The sequence below is a fragment of the Tursiops truncatus genome, chromosome 5 (genome assembly GCF_011762595.2).
Source record: "Tursiops truncatus isolate mTurTru1 chromosome 5, mTurTru1.mat.Y, whole genome shotgun sequence".
In the NCBI taxonomy this organism is placed as follows: Eukaryota; Metazoa; Chordata; class Mammalia; order Artiodactyla; family Delphinidae; genus Tursiops; species Tursiops truncatus.
The window spans coordinates 133,500,368-133,523,857 of NC_047038.1; the positions used below are offsets into that span (position 1 = coordinate 133,500,368).

General features: G+C 34.0%; 1 protein-coding gene across 3 annotated transcripts in view; it reads left to right on the forward strand.

The window, feature by feature from the left end:
• The window catches only part of FSTL5 (follistatin like 5), a 615,591-nt gene that overhangs the window by 530,142 nt on the left and 61,959 nt on the right, over nt 1–23,490 (forward strand). For all 3 annotated transcript variants that reach the window (XM_019926751.3, XM_019926752.3, XM_019926753.3), the window contains one exon: nt 18,106–18,255. In XM_019926751.3, coding sequence (XP_019782310.2) covers nt 18,106–18,255 — 150 coding nt within the window. The remainder of the gene's footprint in view (nt 1–18,105; nt 18,256–23,490) is intronic.

Below are 23,490 nucleotides of genomic sequence, written 5' to 3' on the forward strand. Positions count from 1 at the left end.
AGATATCAATACTGACTAAATCCATTTTGAATAAGGTGTGTGTGTATGTAAAGAAACACATATAAAAATATAAATATTTGCTTCTGATAAAGCAAGTCATTCAATTTTATGGCATGTGTATATTTTTATAAAAACATTATGGATGAGAAATTTGGGCTAACACACAGATATTGCAAATGTGGCATCAAAATAGTTATTTAAATCAAAGCAAAATCATTTAACAAAAGAGTGTTTCTGATTCCTACGGGATTGGCAGTGTTGTAGCTAGCTATTTGGAATCTAAAGCTGAAAAAGCAAGGAAAAATTGATGTGATAGTTTTGTGACATGTCTGGAATATAGGGATGTGAAGTTTACTTACCTGAATGTCTCTTTTTAAAACCTTTGATTACTTAGACTGCCTCCTAAAACAAGTAGATCGATCTCTCTCTCTCTCTCTCTCTCTCTCTCCCCCCCCTCTATATATATATGTATATATATATATACACATACACACATATATACACATGCATATATATATATAGTGAGAAATTATATACATACATATATAAATTATGTATACTTTTCTATAAAAAATTAAAATTGAAGAGGAGATAGAAACCAAACATCGGTGATGACAGCCTTAACTCATTTCCTTCAACCTGAGAACCCTTATCCACAGCAATGACAAGGCAGGGATTATTAGTTATTAAGAACTAATTGACTGCATCAGATTTTTCAAATCACTGCCCGTGGAAATCTTACAGCCATCTTACACATGGGATTATGCCAGAAATTCATACTGCAAAATAGAAAGAAATATAAGGATAGAAAGTTAACATTCTTATATAAAACAAAAATTTACAAGACTTTCTATATGCTAATGGAAAACTAAGCAAAAAGTATAAGAAAAGTTAGATTTGTATTTTTAAGACGAGAGAAACTATCAAATTATGTGTGTTTAAATTTATGACATTTCTACTGGTTGGATGTTGAAATTAAAATACAGATACATTTTAGCTGACCAATATATTTGTTAAAGCACTAAGAATAATATAGAGAATGGATAATTGGCTAAAACTACATCCTGATTATATTGTAAAATGCAGAATACAGGCATTTGTTTATACCAAAAAAGAGAGACATATTTCTCATGCAGTTATTATAGCCCATATATATGAAATAAAGGCTAGAGTAGGTAAACTTTTATTTCGTAAAAGTTTTTATTGCTTTGTTATTTTGTTATTCCTTAATGTGAGATAAACTTAAATAATTGGAATATGTATACCCAGACACTTTCCTGATACACAAGTATACAGCAGTAGAAAAAGAAAAATTGACAGCAGTATGCTTTGAGAATAAATGTTGAATTAAATGTGTTTCTTATATGAAGCTATTTTATTTCTGTTTAAACACAAGAAGATGTGCATTTCAGAATGTGTAAGCTATTTGGTGCCACATTCTACTAGATTTCATTTCTAATTATAAAATAATTTCATGAGAAAATTGTTGAGTATTATGTCAAGAGAACATTTTTCTCCAGAGAAACAGAACCAATAGGATTAGTATCTATATCCTTGTCCAGACCTGGATCTGGGTCTATATCTCTCCATCACTGTCTGCCTCCATCTCCTTATTTTAAGGAATTGGCTCCGGAGCTGGTGGGTGGAGTGGCACGCACGTGTGTGAAATCTGTAGGGCAGGCCAGGCAGTAGGAAATTCAGATACGAGTTGGTGTTCAGTCTGGAATCCAAAATCCACAGATGAGGCCAGCAGAGTGCTGATACAAGTCAGCACTGGGGTCTTGAGTCTGACATATATAGGCAGACTGGAAACTCAAACAGATTTCTGTGTGGAAGCCTTAAGGTGGGATTCCTTCTTCCGTGGGAAACCTCACTCTTAAATCTGAAGGCCTGCAACTGATTGCATGAGTCCCACTCACATTACGGGGGGTGGTCTGTCTTACTTAAAGCTAACCAATTTAATTTACTTTTTAATTAATTTTTATTGACGTATAGTTGCTTTACAATGCTGTGTTAGTTTCTGCTGTACAGCAAAGTGAATCAGTTGTACGTATACATATATCTTCTCTTTTTGAGATTTCCTTACCATTTAGATCACCACAGTGCATTAAGTAGAGTTCCCTGTGCTATACAGTAGGTTCTCATTGGTTATCTATTTTATACATAATAGTGTATCTATATCAGTCATAATTTCCCAGTTCATCCCACTACCCCCCTTCCCCGCTAAGTATCCATACGTTTGTTCTCTACATCTGTGTCTCTATAAAGCCAACTAATTTTAAATGTTAATCACCTCCACAATACTTTCACAATGACATCCAGACTAGTTCTTTTTTTTATTATTTTATTCAAGTATAGTTGATTTACAGTGTTGTATTAATTTCTGATGTACAGCAAAGTGATTCAGTTATACATATATATATATTCTTTTTCATATTCTTTTCCATTATAGTTTATCACAGGACTCTGAATATAGTTCCCTGTGCTTTACAGTAGGACCTTCTTGTTTATCCATTCTCTATCAGACTAGTTCTTGACCAACAACTGAGCAACATAGCCTAGTCATAGCCAAGCTGACATAGGAAACAACCCACCACATCTTACTATACCTCTATTAGTCAAGACTTTGATTAGCATTTTTATTCCCAGTGTACTTACACATGGCAGGTAGTCGAGTAACATTTGTGAAATGAATTTAAGGAAAACTCCATTGCTTAGAGCCTTAGGCTAGTCATTCTTTTATGCATTGCCTGAGTTTAAAGATGTATACATCTAATTCCCTCCTCACCTCTCCTTACTTTACAATTCCCACAAAACAGTATTCTTCTTGTGAAAAATGTTTCATAGAATAATTGATCACTGAATTGTTTCAGGGTAAACATAACCTCAGGGTAAACATAACCTCTATTAATTCAAGATCACACGGTCAAAATATACTGTTCAAATGCCCAGTCTAAGATAGTTTGGAGTTCTATTATAGAAAAAAGAAAGCTAGTTCTTCTGGATTTTAGAACATAAATCACTTGATTGTGAGTAGTGGAAAAGAGTCTTTTCGAATCATTTTTTCCCCACATAAAAGGATTAAACATAAAAATAATATGTTTCAAAGTCACTGTTGATATTAAGAGAATTGCAATTCCCAATACAACCCATTGGCTAGTAAAGTTTAGATAAAAACTGAAATATTTAGAATACAGAATCTTTGATCAAATCTCTCAGAAGTTGCTGTTTGCTTGCTCTAAATAAAAATTCAATTTTGGTGCAATGTCAGATTACATCAGGTTTCAGCTTTTGGTAGTGAGTTGGTTGAAGATTCATAGAACATGCTTTTATTTATACTCTCATCTATCTTTTTTCTTTTTTTTTTTGTGATGCAGCCTAACTAGACAGGATTCTTGCTATATTTATCCTAGTTGTATACATGATTTCATCTTGTCAACTACAGTAAGTGTGTACTTCAAGCAAATAGGATTCTATCCCAGACTTATAACTTCAGAACTCAAACTGAAGTGGGTTTGGAAAAATGTTTCAATTATTAGGCTTTTGCAAGATTACCAACTGTTTCACTCTTCTGGTTTTCAAGTATTTTGTCAACCTTATCCACAACTCTTAATCTTTAATGCTTTTTTACTTCACTTCCTTCTCTGTTCGCTTATTAAGATCCAGCTGCTGTTCTCCATACATACCATCGTATTATTTATTCTTTCGTGGGGACTAGAAGAGCTTGAAAGAAAAATCACACAAATCTTATCATGTGTGGGTCTTAAGTATATAGGGGTGTGTGTGTGTATTTTGGTTGGGGGGCAATGTTGCGTGGCTTGTGGGATTTTAGTGCCCCAGCCAGGGATCAAGCTTGGGCCCGTGGCAGTGAGAGCACAGAGTCTTAACCACGGGAGCACCAGGGAAGTCCCACATGCACGGGTCTTATATTTTAGGATGCAAAGATTCTGTTACTGGCTTTAATGCAACTTAAATGATACTAACTCCAGAGGATCATAGTTTCTGCAGAAAGTCTGATGTGAATCACCTCTAAAATGTCTATTTTCTAGGCTTGGAATTTCCACATAAGAAAATTACCTAGACTTTATAAATGAATATGATTGGTACTCTATTAGAATGGAGGTTTTACATAGGAACAGGTTGTGTCCATAGTGTGCAGAATACTCAGGTATCAAGAAATTGAAACTGAGATTAGAAATGGGGAAACAGCTCTCTCTGCTGTGTCCACACTTCTTTCTCTGCTGGCGTTCCCCTCTTCTCAGGGCATTTATCCATTTCCTTGGTAATACTTCCAAACCCCCTTTTCAGCATCTCCTTCTGTGTCTAATCCAGTTACTACTTCTCCAAACTCTGTCCAGAAAAATAATTGTTAAAACACCAGCCGCTTTATATGATGCAGGCAATTCATGTCTCCATGAAGCCATCAAGCAACCTTTTGAATTCAGTACCACTGTATATTTCAGAAAGGTAATCGAAATTTTCCCCACTTATTCTTTTCTCAGTGGGTCTCTATTCAAACATGGCTTAACTTACAAAGAGTTCTAGAATGATAAAAATTTAAGCTTTCATTACAATGATATCCTGCAAAGAGCTTCCTTTGCACTTACAATGATATCCTGCAAAGAGCTGCCTAAAGAGAGTAATGCAAACTACCTCTAACTATTCCTTAGAAGATTATGCTGTTGATTTTAAAAGAAATAAATTTATGAAATTGGTCTTTGAAGCCCTGGATTTAAAGGGGCCTTGTAATCTTTCATTAAAAATCACACTCTTCTGAAATTCTCACATTGCGCTTCTGTTACGCTTGAAGTAGGCAAGGCTGACGTTAGGGGGAGAGCCGCGGGGAGCGTGTAAATCATGCAACAGCATCTTAATGGAGTTGTATAGCATATTAATTGGATCAAGTAATCTTATCTAAGAAAGCATATTAGGTTTTTAAGAGATTATTAATAAGAGCCAGCCAAGTTATTTGGTAAATGTGACCAGAATTATGTATGTGTCTCAAACTGTCTCTTGCCATCACATTTTTTATGTGAAATATAAGGATTCACTACACACACCTAGGAGCGCATTTTCTGTACTTGAGAAAGAAATGTACTTATAGTAATTTGGAATTTCAATAGAAACTTCTTAAAGGTAAAATTGAAGAGTTTAACATAAAAATTATTCATACAAATATCTTTAAACATAACACCATTTTACTTGCGACTTACAAAAATCACATAAATCTAGTTTCTGTGGCTCTTAAACTACAGTTTCTGGTCTAAGATTGAGTTTTATTCACAAAAAAAGTACCTGTTGACTTATTCAAGGTAATAGATTGGCATATGGTAAAAATAAAATAATACAGAAGTAGTAGTTTCTTACTCTGTACCTTACTATCCCCAGTCTGACTTCATGCAACCAATTACATTTAATCACTTTAAGTAATATGCTCAGGAATGGTATTTCTTGAATTATCAATATTAGGTATTTTCTAGTGATGTTCCTCTCTGAAGGATGATAATTTCCAAATTTTCTTCTCTCTAAATATGTTGAAAAGTTACTGTAACAAGATTAATTGTAATTATCATATTGAGGATTAGATTGATGATTTTAATGATTTATTTAAACCTTAGTCCTTATTTTTCTTTTCCTTTTCTTTCTTAAAATTTCTATTTAACTGATCTCTTGCTTGATTTCTCATTGCTTACATTTTATATTTCAACAATAGTTGTCAAAATTGTAATTTCATACTGAAGGCTTGTCATTTCTTTAATATCTTTTTCGTATTTAGATAGGTCATTAATCTCAGTTTGAATAATGTGAGAGGCTGTGCAGGAAGGAAAACAATACAGTAAATTAATGGCTTTATTTTACTTTATTAAATGTTTGAATCACTAAATTTTTTTTGAAAATATTGCTAAACGTTTACAATGACAGTTTTGCATTTCTCCATATACTTTATCATATGATGATGTCATATGTTTTTGAAATTTCTTAAATCTATATTTAAAATACAACTATATAATAAAAATCCCAAGGAAAACAAAACTTAAACCTCAAAATTATTGTTCATCCCATTACTATTTAAGCTGCTAATTTTTGCCCATTAAAACTCCTTTTTTTCTCATATTTAAAAATCCACATACTAGTATCATTTTCATTTAAAAAGTCACTCTTTAATATATAACTTTCAGCATAGTTATTTGTGAATATAATTTTTCAAAATACCATCTTATGTCTGATAGTTTACTTTTGAAATTATTTAGAAAGCTGAAAGATGCAAACGAAAAACAGCATATCAGATTATATAATCTGCATACATAAAGGATTTACATTGAACTAAGTCACAGAGGCAGTTTTGGTGAATTCTTATTCAATATTGTCTTCACTTTATTACTCAAGAATATTTCTGAGCTGGATAGTGTGGCAGAACCCCTATCAGATTTGTCAGTGAAGAGAGACAAGAGAAAATGTAATTCTGCAGGCAATATAATAAATAAAGATACAGTTTTAAAGAAAAAGGACAAAGAAAATGTAAATTTGGTCTGTCTTCTTACCTATAAAGAAGATAGGCACAGGAGTAAATTATTTTTATGTAACATTTATTTCTAAAGGTTTACAAGATATGATTTCAAAATGGGTGTATTTTATGGTTTTTATATTAATTGATACAAACACAGCAAAATACCTATGTGTATAAATTATTTGGCCAGAATCCGCTCACTTCATACCTTTAAGAAAGAGAATATAAGGTCATTTTCAATAATAATAATTAACTAGTTAATGTCGTAAAGCAAGCTAAAATAATGTTTAAAGAATGTTGACCTGAAAAAGTGTAATGATTCTCAGTGTCGGCGTTCCTATGTGGAACAAATTAATGTGTGAATTACAATACAGTTTAAAAGTACACATGCGTATAATTATCCTCTCTGGAGCCTTATAATTTTTGAAGATAAATCTACCACATTTCAGAATGTTTTTCAGTCCATAATAATCTTAAAAAAACAACTAAGCCTGCCTTCCACATAAGGCGCCCTCTGCCGGACAATATGGGGAGATGCAGAACTCCATCAAAATGACACTGCCATCTGCATTGTGAGATTATGTTGCATAGAAAAAAGTTCAATTCCTAAGTGATGTTACACTCTATTGAACAAATATAGAGAATGCAACAATCATAAAATTCCCTCAACTCATGCTTGTACGTCAACATTTTTAAAACAGTTACAAGACAGAATAAGCCATTCAGAGCAAGAGATTACATAATGTATTCTGAGAAAGGCAATTAATAAAACCTCTCTTGGTCCTCAACTAATGTCCCCAAAAAGAGAAATCTGTAAAATGTGCATTATCAAAACTCATGCATTTAAAGAAAGAAAGGGGAACTTAAAGTTTCTGATATTCCATGTCATTCAGATTGTTTGACCCTTTTCCTCAAAAGTTTATCTTTGTTTCCTTTGTGTCCTACAGATATATACCAATAAGAAATCATTTACTTTATTTTAATATAAGAATTTCAAAGAATCAAGGAATAGAATCTACATGAAAGTCCTTTAAAGGTTTAATGACAGTTTGTTAATGTGGCTTATGGTTCCCCCAAACTAAACTTCAAGTTTTTACTTCAATCCTATCTTGTAGAAGTAATTTCTTTGCCTGCCTGATAATCTATCTCATAGGTATTATTTATTTCAAAATCTGTATTTTCTTTGGTAATATGATCAGAACATAGAGAAGTGAAATCTATCAAAACAAAATTGCTTGCTTTTAAAATACATTTTATTTATTTATTTATTATTTTTGCAGTATTCACTTTATTTTATTATTATTTTTTTAACATCTCTATTGGAGTAGAATTGCTTTACAATGGTGTGTTAGTTTCTGCTTTATAACACAGTGAATCAGCTCTACATATACATATATCCCCATATCTCCTCCCTCTTGCGTCTCCCTCCCACCCCTCTAAGTGGCCACAAAACACCAAGCTGATCTCCCTGTGCTATGTGGCTGCTTCCCACTAGCTATCTATTGTACATTTGGTAGTGTATATAAGTCCATGCCCCTCTCTCACTTCGTCCCAGCTTCCCCTTCCCCTTCTCCATGTCCTCAAGTCCATTCTCTACGTCTGCGTCTTTATTCCTATCCTGCCCATAGGTTCTTCATGACCATTTTCTTTTTTAGATTCCATATATATGTGTTAGCATACAGTATTTGTTTTTCTCTTTCTGACTTACTTCACTCTGTATGACAGACTCTAGGTCCATCCACCTCACTACAGATTACTCAATTTCATTTCTTTTTATGTCTGAATAATATTCCATTGTATATATGTGCCACATCTTCTTTATCCGTTCATCTGTTGATGGACACTTAGGTTGTGTCCATGTCCTGGCTATTGTAAACAGAGCTGCAATGAATATTGTGGTACATGACTCATTTTAAATGAATCTATTTGGACTAGTTTACCTTGATGCTCCAATTGAAGAAGTGTCAAGGTAAATTAATCCAAACAGTCTTCTTAAAGTAGTCCTCTTAATTTTGACTATTAATCAGTAGCTGGAAAGGACCGTTTAAGCAAATATTCTCTATTGTTACTTAAGGAAACTAGAGTACAGAACATATTTGAAAGAAGTAACCTCTATCTTTCCATGATATCCATCAGTTTTCATAGTGATGTCATAATTTTGATGAGCTTTTCAACATTTTAAGGAGAGGTTTACATACTAAAGTACATTCTTTTTTTTTTTTTTTCTTCTTGTGTGGTCATTTAACTTCATGTGTTATCTGGTAAGAAAGAATTTTTTAATAATAAATTTTCACCCTATCTAACCAACTTACCAATTGTGCTTTGTTAAATAAAGTTAGGAAGGAGCACCATTGCTCCTGTACAAATCAAATCTTCAACACGTTGGGAAATGAAATTAAACACAACTAATTCTTTAATTCCAACTATCTAAATTGCCATTTAATTGAGTTGATCCTTCCTGAACCTTGCGGGTCCATATAATTTACGTTTCCTGATATTCCCCATATTTGTCTAATTTCTTTAGTGCTTAATGTTAGCTTTCAATTCAAAGGACATTTTGCCAGACTCTATTTACTTGTTCTTGGACCTAATGTGAAACCTATGGTCTTGATATTTAACTTGTCTCACCATTATTCAAGTTTATGCCTTTTCCAAAAGTCATTAAGTCCCTGCCCCTGGATTCTCAGTGCCCACTGACACCTGGACCAACTCTCAGCCAGGATTCTGGCTCATTTACAAGAACCAGGAGAATCGACACACAAATCATTCAGTCCTTCACTGACGAAAGATCTAGAGTTCTTCTCTCATGTTTTGCAGACATTTGAAATTTAACACTCTGCAAATTTATTTACTTTTAAATTGGTTATTCACCTCACACCTGTCAAGATGGCCATCATTAAAATGTCTACAAATAACAAATGCTGGTGGGAATATGGAGAAAAGGGAACCTTCCTACACTGTGGGTGGGAATGTAAATTGCTGCAGCCACTGTGGAAATCGGTATAGAAGCTCCTCAAAAAATTAAAAATGGAACTACCGTATGATCCAGCAATTCCACTTCTGGATATTTATCCAAAGAACATGAAAACACTAATTTGAAGAGATACATGAACCTCTATGCTCATTGTAGCATTATTTACAATAGTTAAGATATGGAAGCAGCCCAATTGCCCATCAACAGATGAATGGATAAAGAAGATGTGGTATATTTATATATTTTTTTATGATGGAATATTAGTCATAAAAAAGAATGAAATTATGCCATTTGCAGCAACATGGGTGGACTTAATATAATAATTCTATAAGCTGGTAATATAGTTTCTGTTTAAGCAGAGTAGAAGTAATTCAGATAGCTTTGCTTCCTGTTTTTGTTTTTTTCTTTTATTGAAACCATGGACAAGTTCTAATTTAATCCTCTGAATTTCTAGGTAAGGAAATGAGAAAAGACAAATAATTAGCTCAATATCATAGAACTGCCAAGTGATAAAGGGAAAAATAAGTTCTCCTGACCACATATGCAACCATCATTCTGTATTTAAAGTAACTCTTTGAAATTCTTAAATATACACAGTGAACTTCCCTCTAAAACATTTTGGGAAATTGAAAAAAAAATATTTGATGAAAAATGTGTAGACTATTATAGTTTTCGTGAAATATATCCCATAGTGAATTTTCTATAGGAAAATAACAGGTAACATTTATTGATCGTTTGACCTTTTCAAACATGATTTCATTTAACAAACATAATAATCCTATGTGATTGGTGATATTGTACCAGTGACATAAACAAAGCTTAAAAGGAGTATTTACATGGCTAATATGAGTGTAAAACTGGATTACATCTAATTCTGGTTGACCTCAAAGCCTGTGTTTTTAATCTTTCTAATAATTTGCGGCTAAAGAGAAATCAGTCCTCAGTATATGATTGTATAGTGTTATCTGCTCCATTTTTGTTATAACACTGGAGGACATAAATGCATTCTCCTTATGTTAAAAGAAAGGAAGAAAATTTCTTTACTGTGGTCTTTGTACCATTGATATCCTAGAATCAAAAATCATACTATCTGACAGTTTTCTTATATAGGCCAAATTAAGGCAAATCAGCCCCTAAATGCCATGACTACCTATGCTTTGACTAATACGAACTAGATTGTTTATGACATTTTCATAAATGAAATGGGAACTAGAATTAGATAAATTGAATATATCTAACTGTAGAAATAAGCAGTTGTATCACTTGGGTTATAAGCAGTGATCTCGACTAAAAATTGACGAAAGTAATTTAACCTCATTGCCTTTAAAAAAAAATGGTCCAATAAGGGAGATAACCATGGATATTAAATTGTTTAACATGCTATTGTAAGATCTAGGGTTTTTTTATATTGCAAAGCAAGATTAAAAGAATGCATTATATCTAGTGTATTCACAAATAGCTCAACCTTATATATATATATATATATATATATTTCTTCATGATTATAAAAAAAATCCTGGAAATCGTAATCTAAACATTCCAGTTCAGTACAAAGAACCCTTGTTTCATTTCTTTGATTCATGATAAACTGAACATTGCATTTATTAAAGTGAACACTATTTTGTCAAGTGTTTCATTCACTTTTCTATTTATCTCAGTAGACTCAGATTGCAACAGTTTTGGATATATATGTATTTTAAAGCTATTTAAAAGAGAAAGAGAGAGCTAGAAAAGAAAAGAAGGCTCAAAATCAGAGCTTCTTAAAACATTTGTGGAAAAGAACCCTCCAGGCACGCCTGACACACCCAAGCTTGTCTAAACCCTATTAAAGGAGATGGGTCCGCTGATCATGCTTATGGATATTATGTCAATGGCAAATTGTTAGAAAAGATTCTAAATGGTTATTTTCCATTTCTGTACTATTCTCAGCTTGGTAAGGAATGATATGCCAACAGGCAGCTATCCACAGACTATATTTTGAAGATGTTCTAGAATTCGGTTTCTCAATGATTCTGGATGACACAGAATAGTGTTTAACAACATGTTTGAAAAATATACACTTTTTGATCCTCTCTCCTTTTTTTTTCTGTGATAAGTGACATTTAAACTTGTATTTACTGAGGAAATATTGTACCTTCCCCAGTATGTCTATAAAATGTAGAAATACAGGAATAGCAAAGGCTAACATTTTAGGCAGGGATGATAGTACCTGATTAAAGGCCAAATTATGTGGCACCAAATATAAATGCTACAAAAATTCAGACAAGAAGAAAATTAGTAAGACCCACAGTAATTAGGATGAGCCATATAGGTGTTGGAAATGCGGCTACCAAATGTAGATTAAAAAGAATTGGATTAATAAAATGTGTGATGCGTTCTTTAGTTGCTGTGGAAAATCATTGGTTTTTTAATAAGATTTTGATGAGAACACTCTAGCTGGAGAACAGGCCATTTGTTGGAGAACAACAAAGAATACAGTTACACATTTTGAGTAAGGTTTATTTATTATTTTTTCCTTTTTGCAAAAGTTCTCTTTCCTCCCAATTCTCAATTACTTCCAAGAAAGCGGACTCTCCTGCCAGTCTTAGGAACCTGATAGGTAGAGAAGCAGTAAAGTTAAACAATGAGAACTACTGAAACCAATTTATTTTCAATAGTTAATGACCTGATCCCAATCAGTGAGAGAACCAGGTCGACAATACGTCTAGGAGTTTTCAAATTTAATGATATGTTTACATATTTATCAAACATCAAACCCTCTCTCTCTCTCCACCTTTAACGCAACATTCATTCACAATAGTTCACTCTGTATCTAGGAGCATCTGCATACTATCCTTGGGTGAACCCATAATGTGGTACCCAAATTGGGTGTGTACATCTTAGTTCACCTGATTTGTTGTATACTTATTTCTGCACTTAGTGCTGCAGTGAACCTAGGGGTGGGTATATCTTTTCAAATTAACATAATTTTTATTTCCTTCAGAAAAATACCCAGAAGTGGAATTCCTAGATTGTATGGTAGTTCTATTTTTAATTTTCTGAGGAAGCTTCATAAGGTTTTCCATAGTGGCTGCATCAACTTACAGTTCCACCAGTGGCACATGAGGGTTCTCTTTTTTTCCACATACTATCCAATAGTTGTTTTTGCTGTCTTTTTGAAGATAGCCATTCTGGCAGGTGTAATTTTATGGCTCATTGTAGTTTTAATTTGCACTTCCCTGATGATTAGTGATGTTGAGCATCTTTGCATGTGTCTGTTGGCCATCTGGGTGTTTTCAAAATGCCTATTCAGGTCCTTTGCCCACTTTTTAATTGAGTTGTTTGCTTTTTTGATATTGAGATAGACAATATTTAAATGAATGGGTGTAGATGTGTTCCAATAAACCTTTATTTATGGAAATCTGAATACCAGATAATGTTTACACATCACAACATAGTACTCTTCTTTTGATTTTTTTTCAACTGTTAAAAAATACCAAAAAGTGTTCTTAGTTCCTAGGCCATTTACCAAAATAGGCAGTGTGCTGAATTTGGCCTGGGGTCATGGTTTGCTGCTTCTCGCCTTACAAGAATGAAAAAACATTCCAGGAAGAATCAAGAGTCTGAAACAGCTAAATATAGCAGAAATTATAAGCAACTTGAGAGCAGGCATTCACACAAATTCATGTTTTTATTTCCAAACAGAGCTTTGCATGATATCTTTCACATAGTAAGTGTTCAATAAATGTTCCCCAGCAATAACCGAAGAGCAATGATCACAGATTCTAAAGCTCTTTATGACTCTTCAAGAACTCTCTTTTGGAAGAGACAGGATCTGGAAAGCAAGTTTGAAGTATGAGCAATTTAGAGTGAAAGGTCAAGAAATGGAATTAAGGTTCTTGTAACTTGTTCGAAGTCTAAAGAAAATTAGATGGATTATTGAAAGGGAAAGCAGATGAATCCAAATAATGTTTACTTAAATTACAGGGGCATGTGCATGTTCCAACACACCTGGAGACATAGCTAAAGTTATAATTAAAATATAGGCAGATTCTGTCTTCAGGCAAAAGATAGTGGACAAACCGTGATCAGAGAGAAGGATGCAAGGAAGGAATAAGGACAGAAACTTGTTGAGTTGGATGCAAGGTAAACAGATGTGCTTGTGACAAATTCATTCATCCTCACCATGAAAGACACAGAGGTAGACTATGAAGAAAGGGAGGAAAGAAAGATGGGAAATTGGAGATTTAAGGGAAAAGTGTTTTTAATAGGTCATCAATACAATATATGAAAATGACCAAGTCCTATAGAAGATGAGTATATATATCCATCTACTCGAACTATAACTTGTATTTAGCAAATCAGGAAGCATCAACACTATTTTAATTGCTAAATCAAAATTTCCATCATCACTAGTGATACATCTTATATCCCTTTAAAATTTTGGAAGAAGATAATACATAAATAGGAACTGCATAATGAAATATGGAAGTAACCCAAAGGGAAATAGATAAATTCTAATTATGAGCTAGAATTGTCTTTTTATTATTGACTCGTCTTCATTAGCTCTAAAATCCTATTAATCCTTTAACTCTCAAAGGCAGTATACATTTCTATAAAAATGATTGATACTCTTTGATATAATTTCTGACAATTTTCCTCATCAGTATGCATTATCTTAATCTTCTTTTGCATCTCTTATATATTTTAGTTTCCTTTTATCACTGAATGCCTAATGCATGTGAAAAATATTCCCCTACTCTTCCTATCCACAGAAATAAATATTAATCTATGTAATCTGAAAACAGAGGAGTGCTATTGTAAAACGGGACCTAATAGACTATAATCAGCAATAATGGCCTGAAGCAAAGCAAAGAAAATTCAGGGTGACTGTCAGGAAACTTTTAATGGCTTTGTAAAAATGATTGTGAGTCTGGTCAGGGCCATCTTATACGGACAGCGTACAAATAGGAAATAATTCCCAGCAGAGCAGTTTATTTTACTGTTGACTAGTTTTGTAGCAAACAAAGGGGTGGAAATTTCTCCCGGTTCAGCTGTTTTTTGACTGACAGTTTAGTGTCAGGTTACTCACGCTTTCTGTTGTTTTGACAGGTTTTGTTGGGAGCTTTTACACAACGGCAAAGAATTTGTAAACAATTTTCCTATATTCAGATCCTTTCGTCAACCTTAGGTCCCACTTTTTCCCACCTTTTCATGCCTCTCAAGTACTTAGGTAGAGTTTGAGTCTCCTGAAATAGGTTCTTGTCAAAGATGTTCAAGATATTGGGTTGGCCGAAAAGTGTCTTTGGTTTTTAAGTAAAAATAAAAGACAACATTTTTCATTTTCACCAAGAACTTTATTGAACAACGTATTCACCCTTTTGTTCCACTATCTTCTGCCATTTTTCAGGCAACTTCATAATTCCATCTTCCCAGAACTTTTTATCTTTTTGAGCAGAGAACTGTTGTAGGTGCCTTTTACAGTCTTGCAGGGAACTGAAATCTTTTCCATTAAGACACTTTTGTAAAAATGAAATAAATGGAAATCCAAAGGTGCAATGCCTGGTGAATACGGCAGATGAAACAGAACTTCCCAGCCAACCTGTAACAGTTTTTGCCTGGTCATCAAAGAAACGTCAGGTCTTGTGTTATCCTGATGGAAGATTATGCATTTTCTGCTGACTAATTCTGGATGCTTTTCATCGAGTGCTGCTTTCAATTGGTCTAACTGGGAGCAGTACTTGTTGCAATTAATTGTTTCGTTTTTCGGAAGGAGCTCATAATAGAGGACTTCCTTCAAATACCACCATGTACACAACATCACCTTCTTTGGATGAAGAGCAGCCTTTGGTGTGGTTGGTGGTGGTTCATTTCACTTGCCCCAAGATCTCTTCTATTCCACATTATTGTACAGTATCCACTTTCCATTGCCAGTCAAAATTGTTTTAAAAACGGAACGTTTTCATTACGTTTCAGCAGAGAATCACATGAGGAAATACAATCAAGGTTTTTTTTGCTTAACTTACGTGGAAACCAAATATCAAAGCGATTCACATAACCAAGTTGGAGCAAATGATTTTTAACACTTGATTTGGATATTTTGAGTATGTCGGCTATCTCCCAAGTGGTATAACGTTGATTGTTCTCAGTTGTCTCAATTTGATCACTATCAACTTCAACTTGTCTACCTACCTGTGGAGCGTCGTCTAGCAAGAAATCTCCAGCATGAAACTTCACAAACCACTTTTGACACGTTCGATCAGTCACAGCACCTTCTCCATACACTGCACAAATCTTTTTTTTGGTTGCGTTTTTACCTTTCTTGAAATAATAAAGCATGATATACCAAGAATGTTGCTTTTTTCTTCCATCTTCAATATTAAAATGGCTCCACACAAGTTCGCCAATTTTGATAATTTTTTTTAAATGCACACTGATATGACAGCTGTCACAGTGCAATCTAACAAAATTGTTTTGAATGAAGTTAAAGACAACTAAGCGCTACTAGAGGCATCTTGAGGAAAAAACTGAACGAACCTTTTGACCAACCCAATACTTCTGAAGAAAAATGGTGTAGAAAATAATGTTTCAGTGAATTGATGAATGAAGGTACAATCCTGTACTGTGTTCTGGGCATGTGCTGAGGACAGATTTCTGCCATCAGGTTTGTGTTGCCTGCTGACGAGTGCCATGGACACCACTGGTGGTCATCTTAGTATTATTGTGGTGCATTCTATGAAATGCAGTTCATTCAAACTCCCCAGAACTATCGGAAATATACACGTGATGTTTAGTTTTGAGGTTTTTTGCTTATGTCCTGGAAGCCTGTCACACTTGTACTGTTCAGAGAACACTACAATTCCCTGGTGTTATACGTCCCTGATATTTTAGTGAACCTGGGAATTCTGGACTGGATTTTTTTTTTTTTTTTTTTTAGCAGTACGCAGGCCTCTCCCGTTGCGGAGCACAGGCTCCAGACGCGCAGGCTCAGCGGCCATGGCTCACGGGCCCAGCCGCTCCGCGGCATGTGGGATCTTTCTGGACCGGGGCATGAACCCGTGTCCCCTGCATCGGCAGGCGGACTCTCAACCACTGCGCCACCAGGGAAGCCCTGGACTGGATCTTAAAAATGAGTGGATTCTCCAGGTCCTCTGGAATTAGATCTGAAGTTTGGGGGAAAAAAAACCCCAGCAAGCTACATACTAAGCTTCTCATTCCAAAGTGTTCTGGGCTTTGCATTATTTTGCAAGTTTTATGCAAGCAAGAAAAAACACCTACTGTGGTTGTGCTGCCTCAGAAGAGTTACTGTGGTAGTCATTTTAGTTACTAAAAGGCAAATGTGGTTTATGTGCTGTCAGTGTTATCTTTTCATTGAAAGAAATGCTTAGGTGGTGTTGACCATGAAAATTTTGTTGATTTTATTTTGTGATTATTAAATATATATGGTGGATGGTATATCTCCTGAAAAATAAATGTTTTGGTTTGAATTGGAGATTAAAGAGAGTATTCTAATTGAGCTCATGAGTTACTAACTGGAGTATACAAATCAATGAATTAGACATGATAATCAGTGATCAGGCGTAAACCATAAAACAAGTGACATATTTGGAATCAGTGTTTATCATTATATAAGTAAGTGTTTATCTTTATACATGTATTTCATGTATAGTTCAAGAAATCTCTCTTCTCAGTGGTTTTTCTAACTACAAATAAATTGTGAGAATCACAAAACCGACAGACCAGTGAATAAAAGAAAAACCTGAAACAAAAATAACAAGCTAAATGACATTTCTTCTAATCACCATGTGTCTGCCCATACAAATCAGAAAGGCTTACGTATCCCTTCAACATTCACTTACTGAATGTTGGAAGGAAGAAATAGAAGATAATTTATGCCTCCTTTATGACCATATAGCACAAACTACAGAATATTAACCAGAAGGTAGTTCTAGGGTAAAGGAGAAGAATGAAAAGGGCTTAGGCAGCTTAAAGGACTTTATAAAATTTGACCTTGATACCAAATTGAAAATAAAATAACCATTTCGAGTAACTACCTTATTATCATTTTTCTAAGTTTCTGGTTCTCCACAAAGTAGAAGACTCCTTCAGTCTTGTGTAGTGGATTTGGTAGCTTTTAATAAGCCCATGAATATGCTCTAAGGGCAGCTCTTGAGGTTTTGAGAAGCTCTAAATATACTTTAGTGTGGCATATAATGTCTGGTAAAGAAGTTTGAGATTGGGGGGATGTGGGAGGAAACATTCGACTTATTATGTACTTCTGCAGTTACTGAGCTAAGAATAGGTAGTGACAAATGAAAAGGCTATATGTTACTATAAATAAGCATTCAAAGGCTTAATAAAATATATTTTAAGGGTTATTTCACATTGATTCCTATACAAATTTAATGAATTTAAATATGCACTATATACTGTTCTATTTGATTTAACTCTTTATATATTTATATATTTGACATAAATCTAAATATATAAATATGTAACATATGAATATATATTTAACATATATATATATAAAACTTTTGATGCTAAAAGTAGTAGAGCATGAAACATTAATGTTACTCATAATATGGCTATATCCATGTTATCATTTAAGATATTCATTTGATTTTTATTTTCTAAATTACAGGGTGAAGTCTGTCCCAGAGCTGAAGGCGATGAAGTCCAGAGGTGTGTGTGGGCCACAGCTGTCAATGTCAAGGACAAGTTCATTTATGTGGCACAGCCAACTCTGGACAGAGTCCTTCTTGTAGATGTGCAGTCTCAAAAAGTTATTCAGGTATGAATGACTCCTCCTTTTGAAAGTGGTTTTGAAGACTATTTAATTTAATGTAATAGACTTTACCAGGTAACTCGTGCATTGCCATTTGATTGCCATTGATAACTTGTTTCGTTACTTGGATAACTAAAAAGTATACACAATTTCTACAAACTGTCCTCTCATTCCGCTCCTTGAGCCTAAAGAATTAAAGACGTAATTGAAATAGCTTTTGTTTTCAACAGTTAGATTCCATGAATACCTCATAATCGCCACATGACCAGTTACACAAAAAACATCCTCACAATTGCTTATTCTGTCTAGAGCAAGGAGAGTCCCAGTCCAAGGCCAATTAAGGTGCTCCTAGTTACCATCACAGTAAAGTAGTATATCTTTCTCATGTGATTCTTAACAAAGGCTGAGACAATAGTAGATTTACTGGATAATAGTAGCTTAGTAGGTTTTACTATAGTAGTAAAACAAGTAATATGTGCATAGGTCAATGACAGAGAAAAACACCTATAACACGCCTTGCCATGTCATTTTTCCATGTTGCCATGGTCATGGTTATGACAGACTATTCTGGTTTGAGCCATCACCTATTTTATGCCCTGCTCTTTCTAAGACTGTCCATCTTGGACAGTCTACTAGAACTCAGTCTTACAATAATCAAGGGGCAGTGCAGGATTTATGCCCAGGCAGTCTGGCTCCAGTATCTCAGCCTTTGACTGTTAGGATCTATGGCTTCTCAGCTCAAAGGAAGCAAACTTAAAATAGTTTTGTGAGATATGTATAATCTGTTAAATGGGAATAATAACTGTACATATCTCATAAAATTATACTAAGGATTATACCAATTTATGCATACAAAGCGTTTGTAGCAGAGTCTGGACTATAGAAGTGCTATTTACTGTCAAAATTCTGACAGACACAGGAATGTAACCATTTCTTATATTTACAGAGATTTTTTTTTCTTTTGCATCAATATTGGTTTGAATTTGAAGTAGCTGTTAGTCCCTCTAATGTTGATTCCTGACTAGAACCAAAAGAAGTGTTAAGAAGTTCAAAATCAGGGCCTCTCATTCTAAGAGTTCTTAACAGCTTCACATGAATTCATCCACCCACCTATCCATTCCATCCACCCATCTATCCATTCCATCCACCCACCTATCCATTCCATCCACCCACCTATCCATTCCATCCACCCGCCTATCCATTCCATCCACCCATCTATCCATTCCGTCCACCCATCTACCCATTCCATCCACCCACCTATCCATTCCATCCACCCATCTATCCATTCCGTCCACCCATCTATCCATTCTGTATACATTCATTAATTGCCTTTTATGAGATGTGTTTGGTATTACAAGTAAAAGAATCAAAAGTGTTTCTATTAGAAAGCTCTGATATCTCCAGAGTTACAAATTTACAATGGATAATTAGTCCAGTGGTTCAGTTTCTACTATGAGAATGAACAGAAGAGTCATGAGTAGAAGGATGAATAACTGTCTACTAGAAGATTCTAAGGCCTCCAGGGTTACACAGTTCCCTGTGCACCCAATCTAATGGTCCAGTATCTTCTGTGAGAACATATTTTTTCTGTCTATTTTGCTTCCTATGTGTCTGTCTTTGAGACTGCTTGATTTTTGACCAGGTTGATTTTACTTTGATTTCAGCTGCAACATAGGCCAGCGAATTATAGGCATTCAGTCAGGGATTATCAAGACTCTTTAGTTAGCATGTGTTAGCTACTAGATGTTCTTTTAATCAGGCTGGTTTTTAAATTCAGTGTTCAAACTGGAAACCTACACTGACTGAGTATGTACTACCTAGTAGATATTCAAAAGTGAGAAAAGTTAACATCATTTATTATTCATCTAACTTCCATCTTCAGACAATGAAGTAAAGTTTAAAATTAATAGGAAATATCAATAATGAAACATTCATGCAATGGTAAAAAATCACATCAATTATATTATTTTTCAAAGTGTCTATAATGCCTATAAAAAAGCAGAATGTAAAAGACATTATACAAGGTTAAAATATTAAAATAATATTACAATATAATTATGATTGTGGATATTTTCAGATAAGAATCTAACACATTTTTAGAAGTTAGAAAATTGGGCCTCAGTCCAAATGGGTTTTCCATGTGATCTTATGAAAATAATAATTATGCTTTATTACCCCTTCTAGTAATTACCTATCCAAAGGTAATCATTATGTGGCTTTCTGTCACCATAAGTCAGTATTGCCTAATTTTGAATATTACAGAGATGGAAATATACAGTATTCACTGTGTCTGGCTACATGATAATTGTGAGGTCATTTTGTTTGCATGGAGCTAGTGCTATTCTTTTTTTTTTTTCGCTACAGAAAAATCGATTACAGTTGATTCTCATTGTTTGCTCATTGTTCTCATTGTTCTGTATTTAAAACTCATTTGCTCATTTCTCATTGTTCTGTATTTAAAACTCACTCTCCTGAATTTATTTAGAACCACAAAACCAATACACATGGTGTTTTGCAGACGCTCAGGGACTTGTGCAGAGTGAGGAGAAATGTGTGACCTGAAATACATGTCCCCATCTTAGGTTGGAAAAGGAGACACCCCGACCTTTTTGGTTCGGCTTTCATACTGTGAACAAGTGTTTTTTTCATGGTCTGTTTACTATTGTGTTTTCAAGGACAATTTTGTTGTGTTGAAACGCTTGTGAAGGAAGGTCGTGGTGTGCCTAACGGTGGGCTTAATTCATTCATGAGTCCTAATGCTGAGTTCAATGTTACTGGTTTATTTTTTTAATATAAATTTATTTATTTGTTTGTTTATTTCGTTTTGGCTGCATTGGGTCTTTGTTGCTGTGCACGTGCTTTCTCTAGTTGCAGTGAGCGGGGACTACTCTTTGTTGCGGTGCGTGGGCTTCTCATTGCGGTGGCTTCTCGTTGCAGAGCATGGGCTCTAGGAGCGTGGGCTTCAGTAGTTGTGCTGCGTGGGCTCAGTAGTTGTGGCTCGCGGGCTCTAGAACGCAGGCTCAGTTAGTTGTGGTGCATGGGCTTAGTTGCTCTGCAGCATGTGGGATCTTCCTGGACCAGCCCTCGAACCCGTTTCCGCTGAATTGGCAGGCAGATTCTTAACCACAGTGCCACCAGGGAAGTTCTCAGTGTTACTGTTAATTAATGAACAATATGTATTAAATAACGTTTCTCTGTGCAGAAACACTCATGAAATTAGGTTATGTATTGATCAGATGATGAAAATCTTGTGACCAGAGACTGATAGGAACCAAACTATGCATTTCCTATAGAAGCAGTGGTTCAGTGTTCAGAAATTCAGTGTTTGTGGTGACTTTATAGAACAAATGCCATTAATAATGAGAAGCAAATGTATTTTGAAATATCAGACTTTATTTATACATTAACAGTAGGAAGGATAAATTCTGGAGGGAGATAATAGAAAGAAAAGGGAAATGTTGATAATTTGGTCAAAGTGAATGAGAATTTTCTGTAATATAATAAAGAGTAATACATAGTATATGTGTATATGTAATATATATTATATATACTATATATATTTGTATATATTATTATATACATGTACTATGTATTATTCTTTATTATACAACTTATAAAATATAATACAGGAAGCTCTCAGATTTAGAAAGGACAGTGAAACAAATGGAAAAAAGATCAGTACCTGAATATATTAACATGACACAGCCACACATAAAGCCAAAAGGAAGATCTAAAAATAGGAGATAAAGTACTATGAGAACAGCAGCTATTTTCTCAGTAGCAATAATGGACACCAAAAGAAAGCGAAATAATATTATTAAAAGACTAAATAGAAATAAAATATACTCTGATACTATATGGTCAGTGGAAAAAAGTATATAATTTATTTACTGTATCAGATACAAAAAAATAGACTATCAACAAAATAAATTTAAACAAAACTGAAACTGAAAACTATATGCTTCAGGAATAAGGAAAATTAAGCAGTTCTACTTGATGTATAGAGAGCGAGTAAACTGGTAAACATAGGACCTATTAAAATACTGTCAATAATAATGATATTCCCTGAATTTAAGTTTGAAATTTTTAAAAGAGTGAAAACACAGGACCAAAATAGCAAAAAAAAAATGTTTAAATATTGTACAACAATATGTAAGCACGGAAGGGGCTGATATTATTTGAAATATATATGTTAAGGTTTCTTGTATTATTTAAGAATGGGAGTAATTATGGATTACCTGTGTACATTAAGTATGTTTATTAATATTTTAAGAAACTGTGTGTTAAATATTGTATTTGTCTATGAAAAAATAGAATTAAATGAACAACTTACTCCTAAATACAGTAGGAAAAGAAGAATTAAGAAAGAGAAAACAGTAAGAATGGAAAAATCAGGACAAAAATCTTTAAACAAAATTATAGAATAAAACCAAATATGTTTATAATTACAATAACCAAGAATGGAGTAAAGTAATAGCTGATAATAAAAAGTAATGGACTGAATAATGAAAATCTAGCCATATGCAGATTATAAGATATATCCCAAAAATAAGAAAAAATAAAATTTGAAATTTAAGGACAGTTCCAGATAATTTAGTCATATACTAACAAAACAAAAAAGCTGATATAAGTGAGAAATATTTGATACTTCTGTTCTTGATAAATCAACAGACAAAATTAATACTTTATGCAAATTGAACATTATTACTATGCTTGAACTAACAGATACATGTATTATTTTTTGCATCCAGCAGTAATTAAATATACATTATTACTAAATATTTCACTTTCTAAACCTTTTCAATATCATTTCATATCACCGTTCATCCTGCTTTAATTAAATACAACACACTGCGTAGCTTATAAACAACAGAAATTCGTTTCTCAAGGTGGCAGCATGATCATGACCTGGTGACGGCCCTCTTTCTGGTTCATAGCCATTGCCATCTCACTCTGTCTTCACATGGGGGAAGGGGCAAGCAATCTCTGTGGGGTCTTTTTTATAAAAGCACTAATCCCACTCATGAGGGCTCCATTATCATGACCTAATCACCTCCCAAATGCCCATCATCTGATACCATCATCTTTGAGGGTTAGGATTACAACAAGTGAATTCTGGGGGGACACAAACCTTCAGACTATATCATTCACTAAAGGAAACATTTTTGAAAATGAACACATGCTGGGTTATAAATTTACCCTCAAGAAATATTAATGAAATCATTTTATACTGATTCTCTG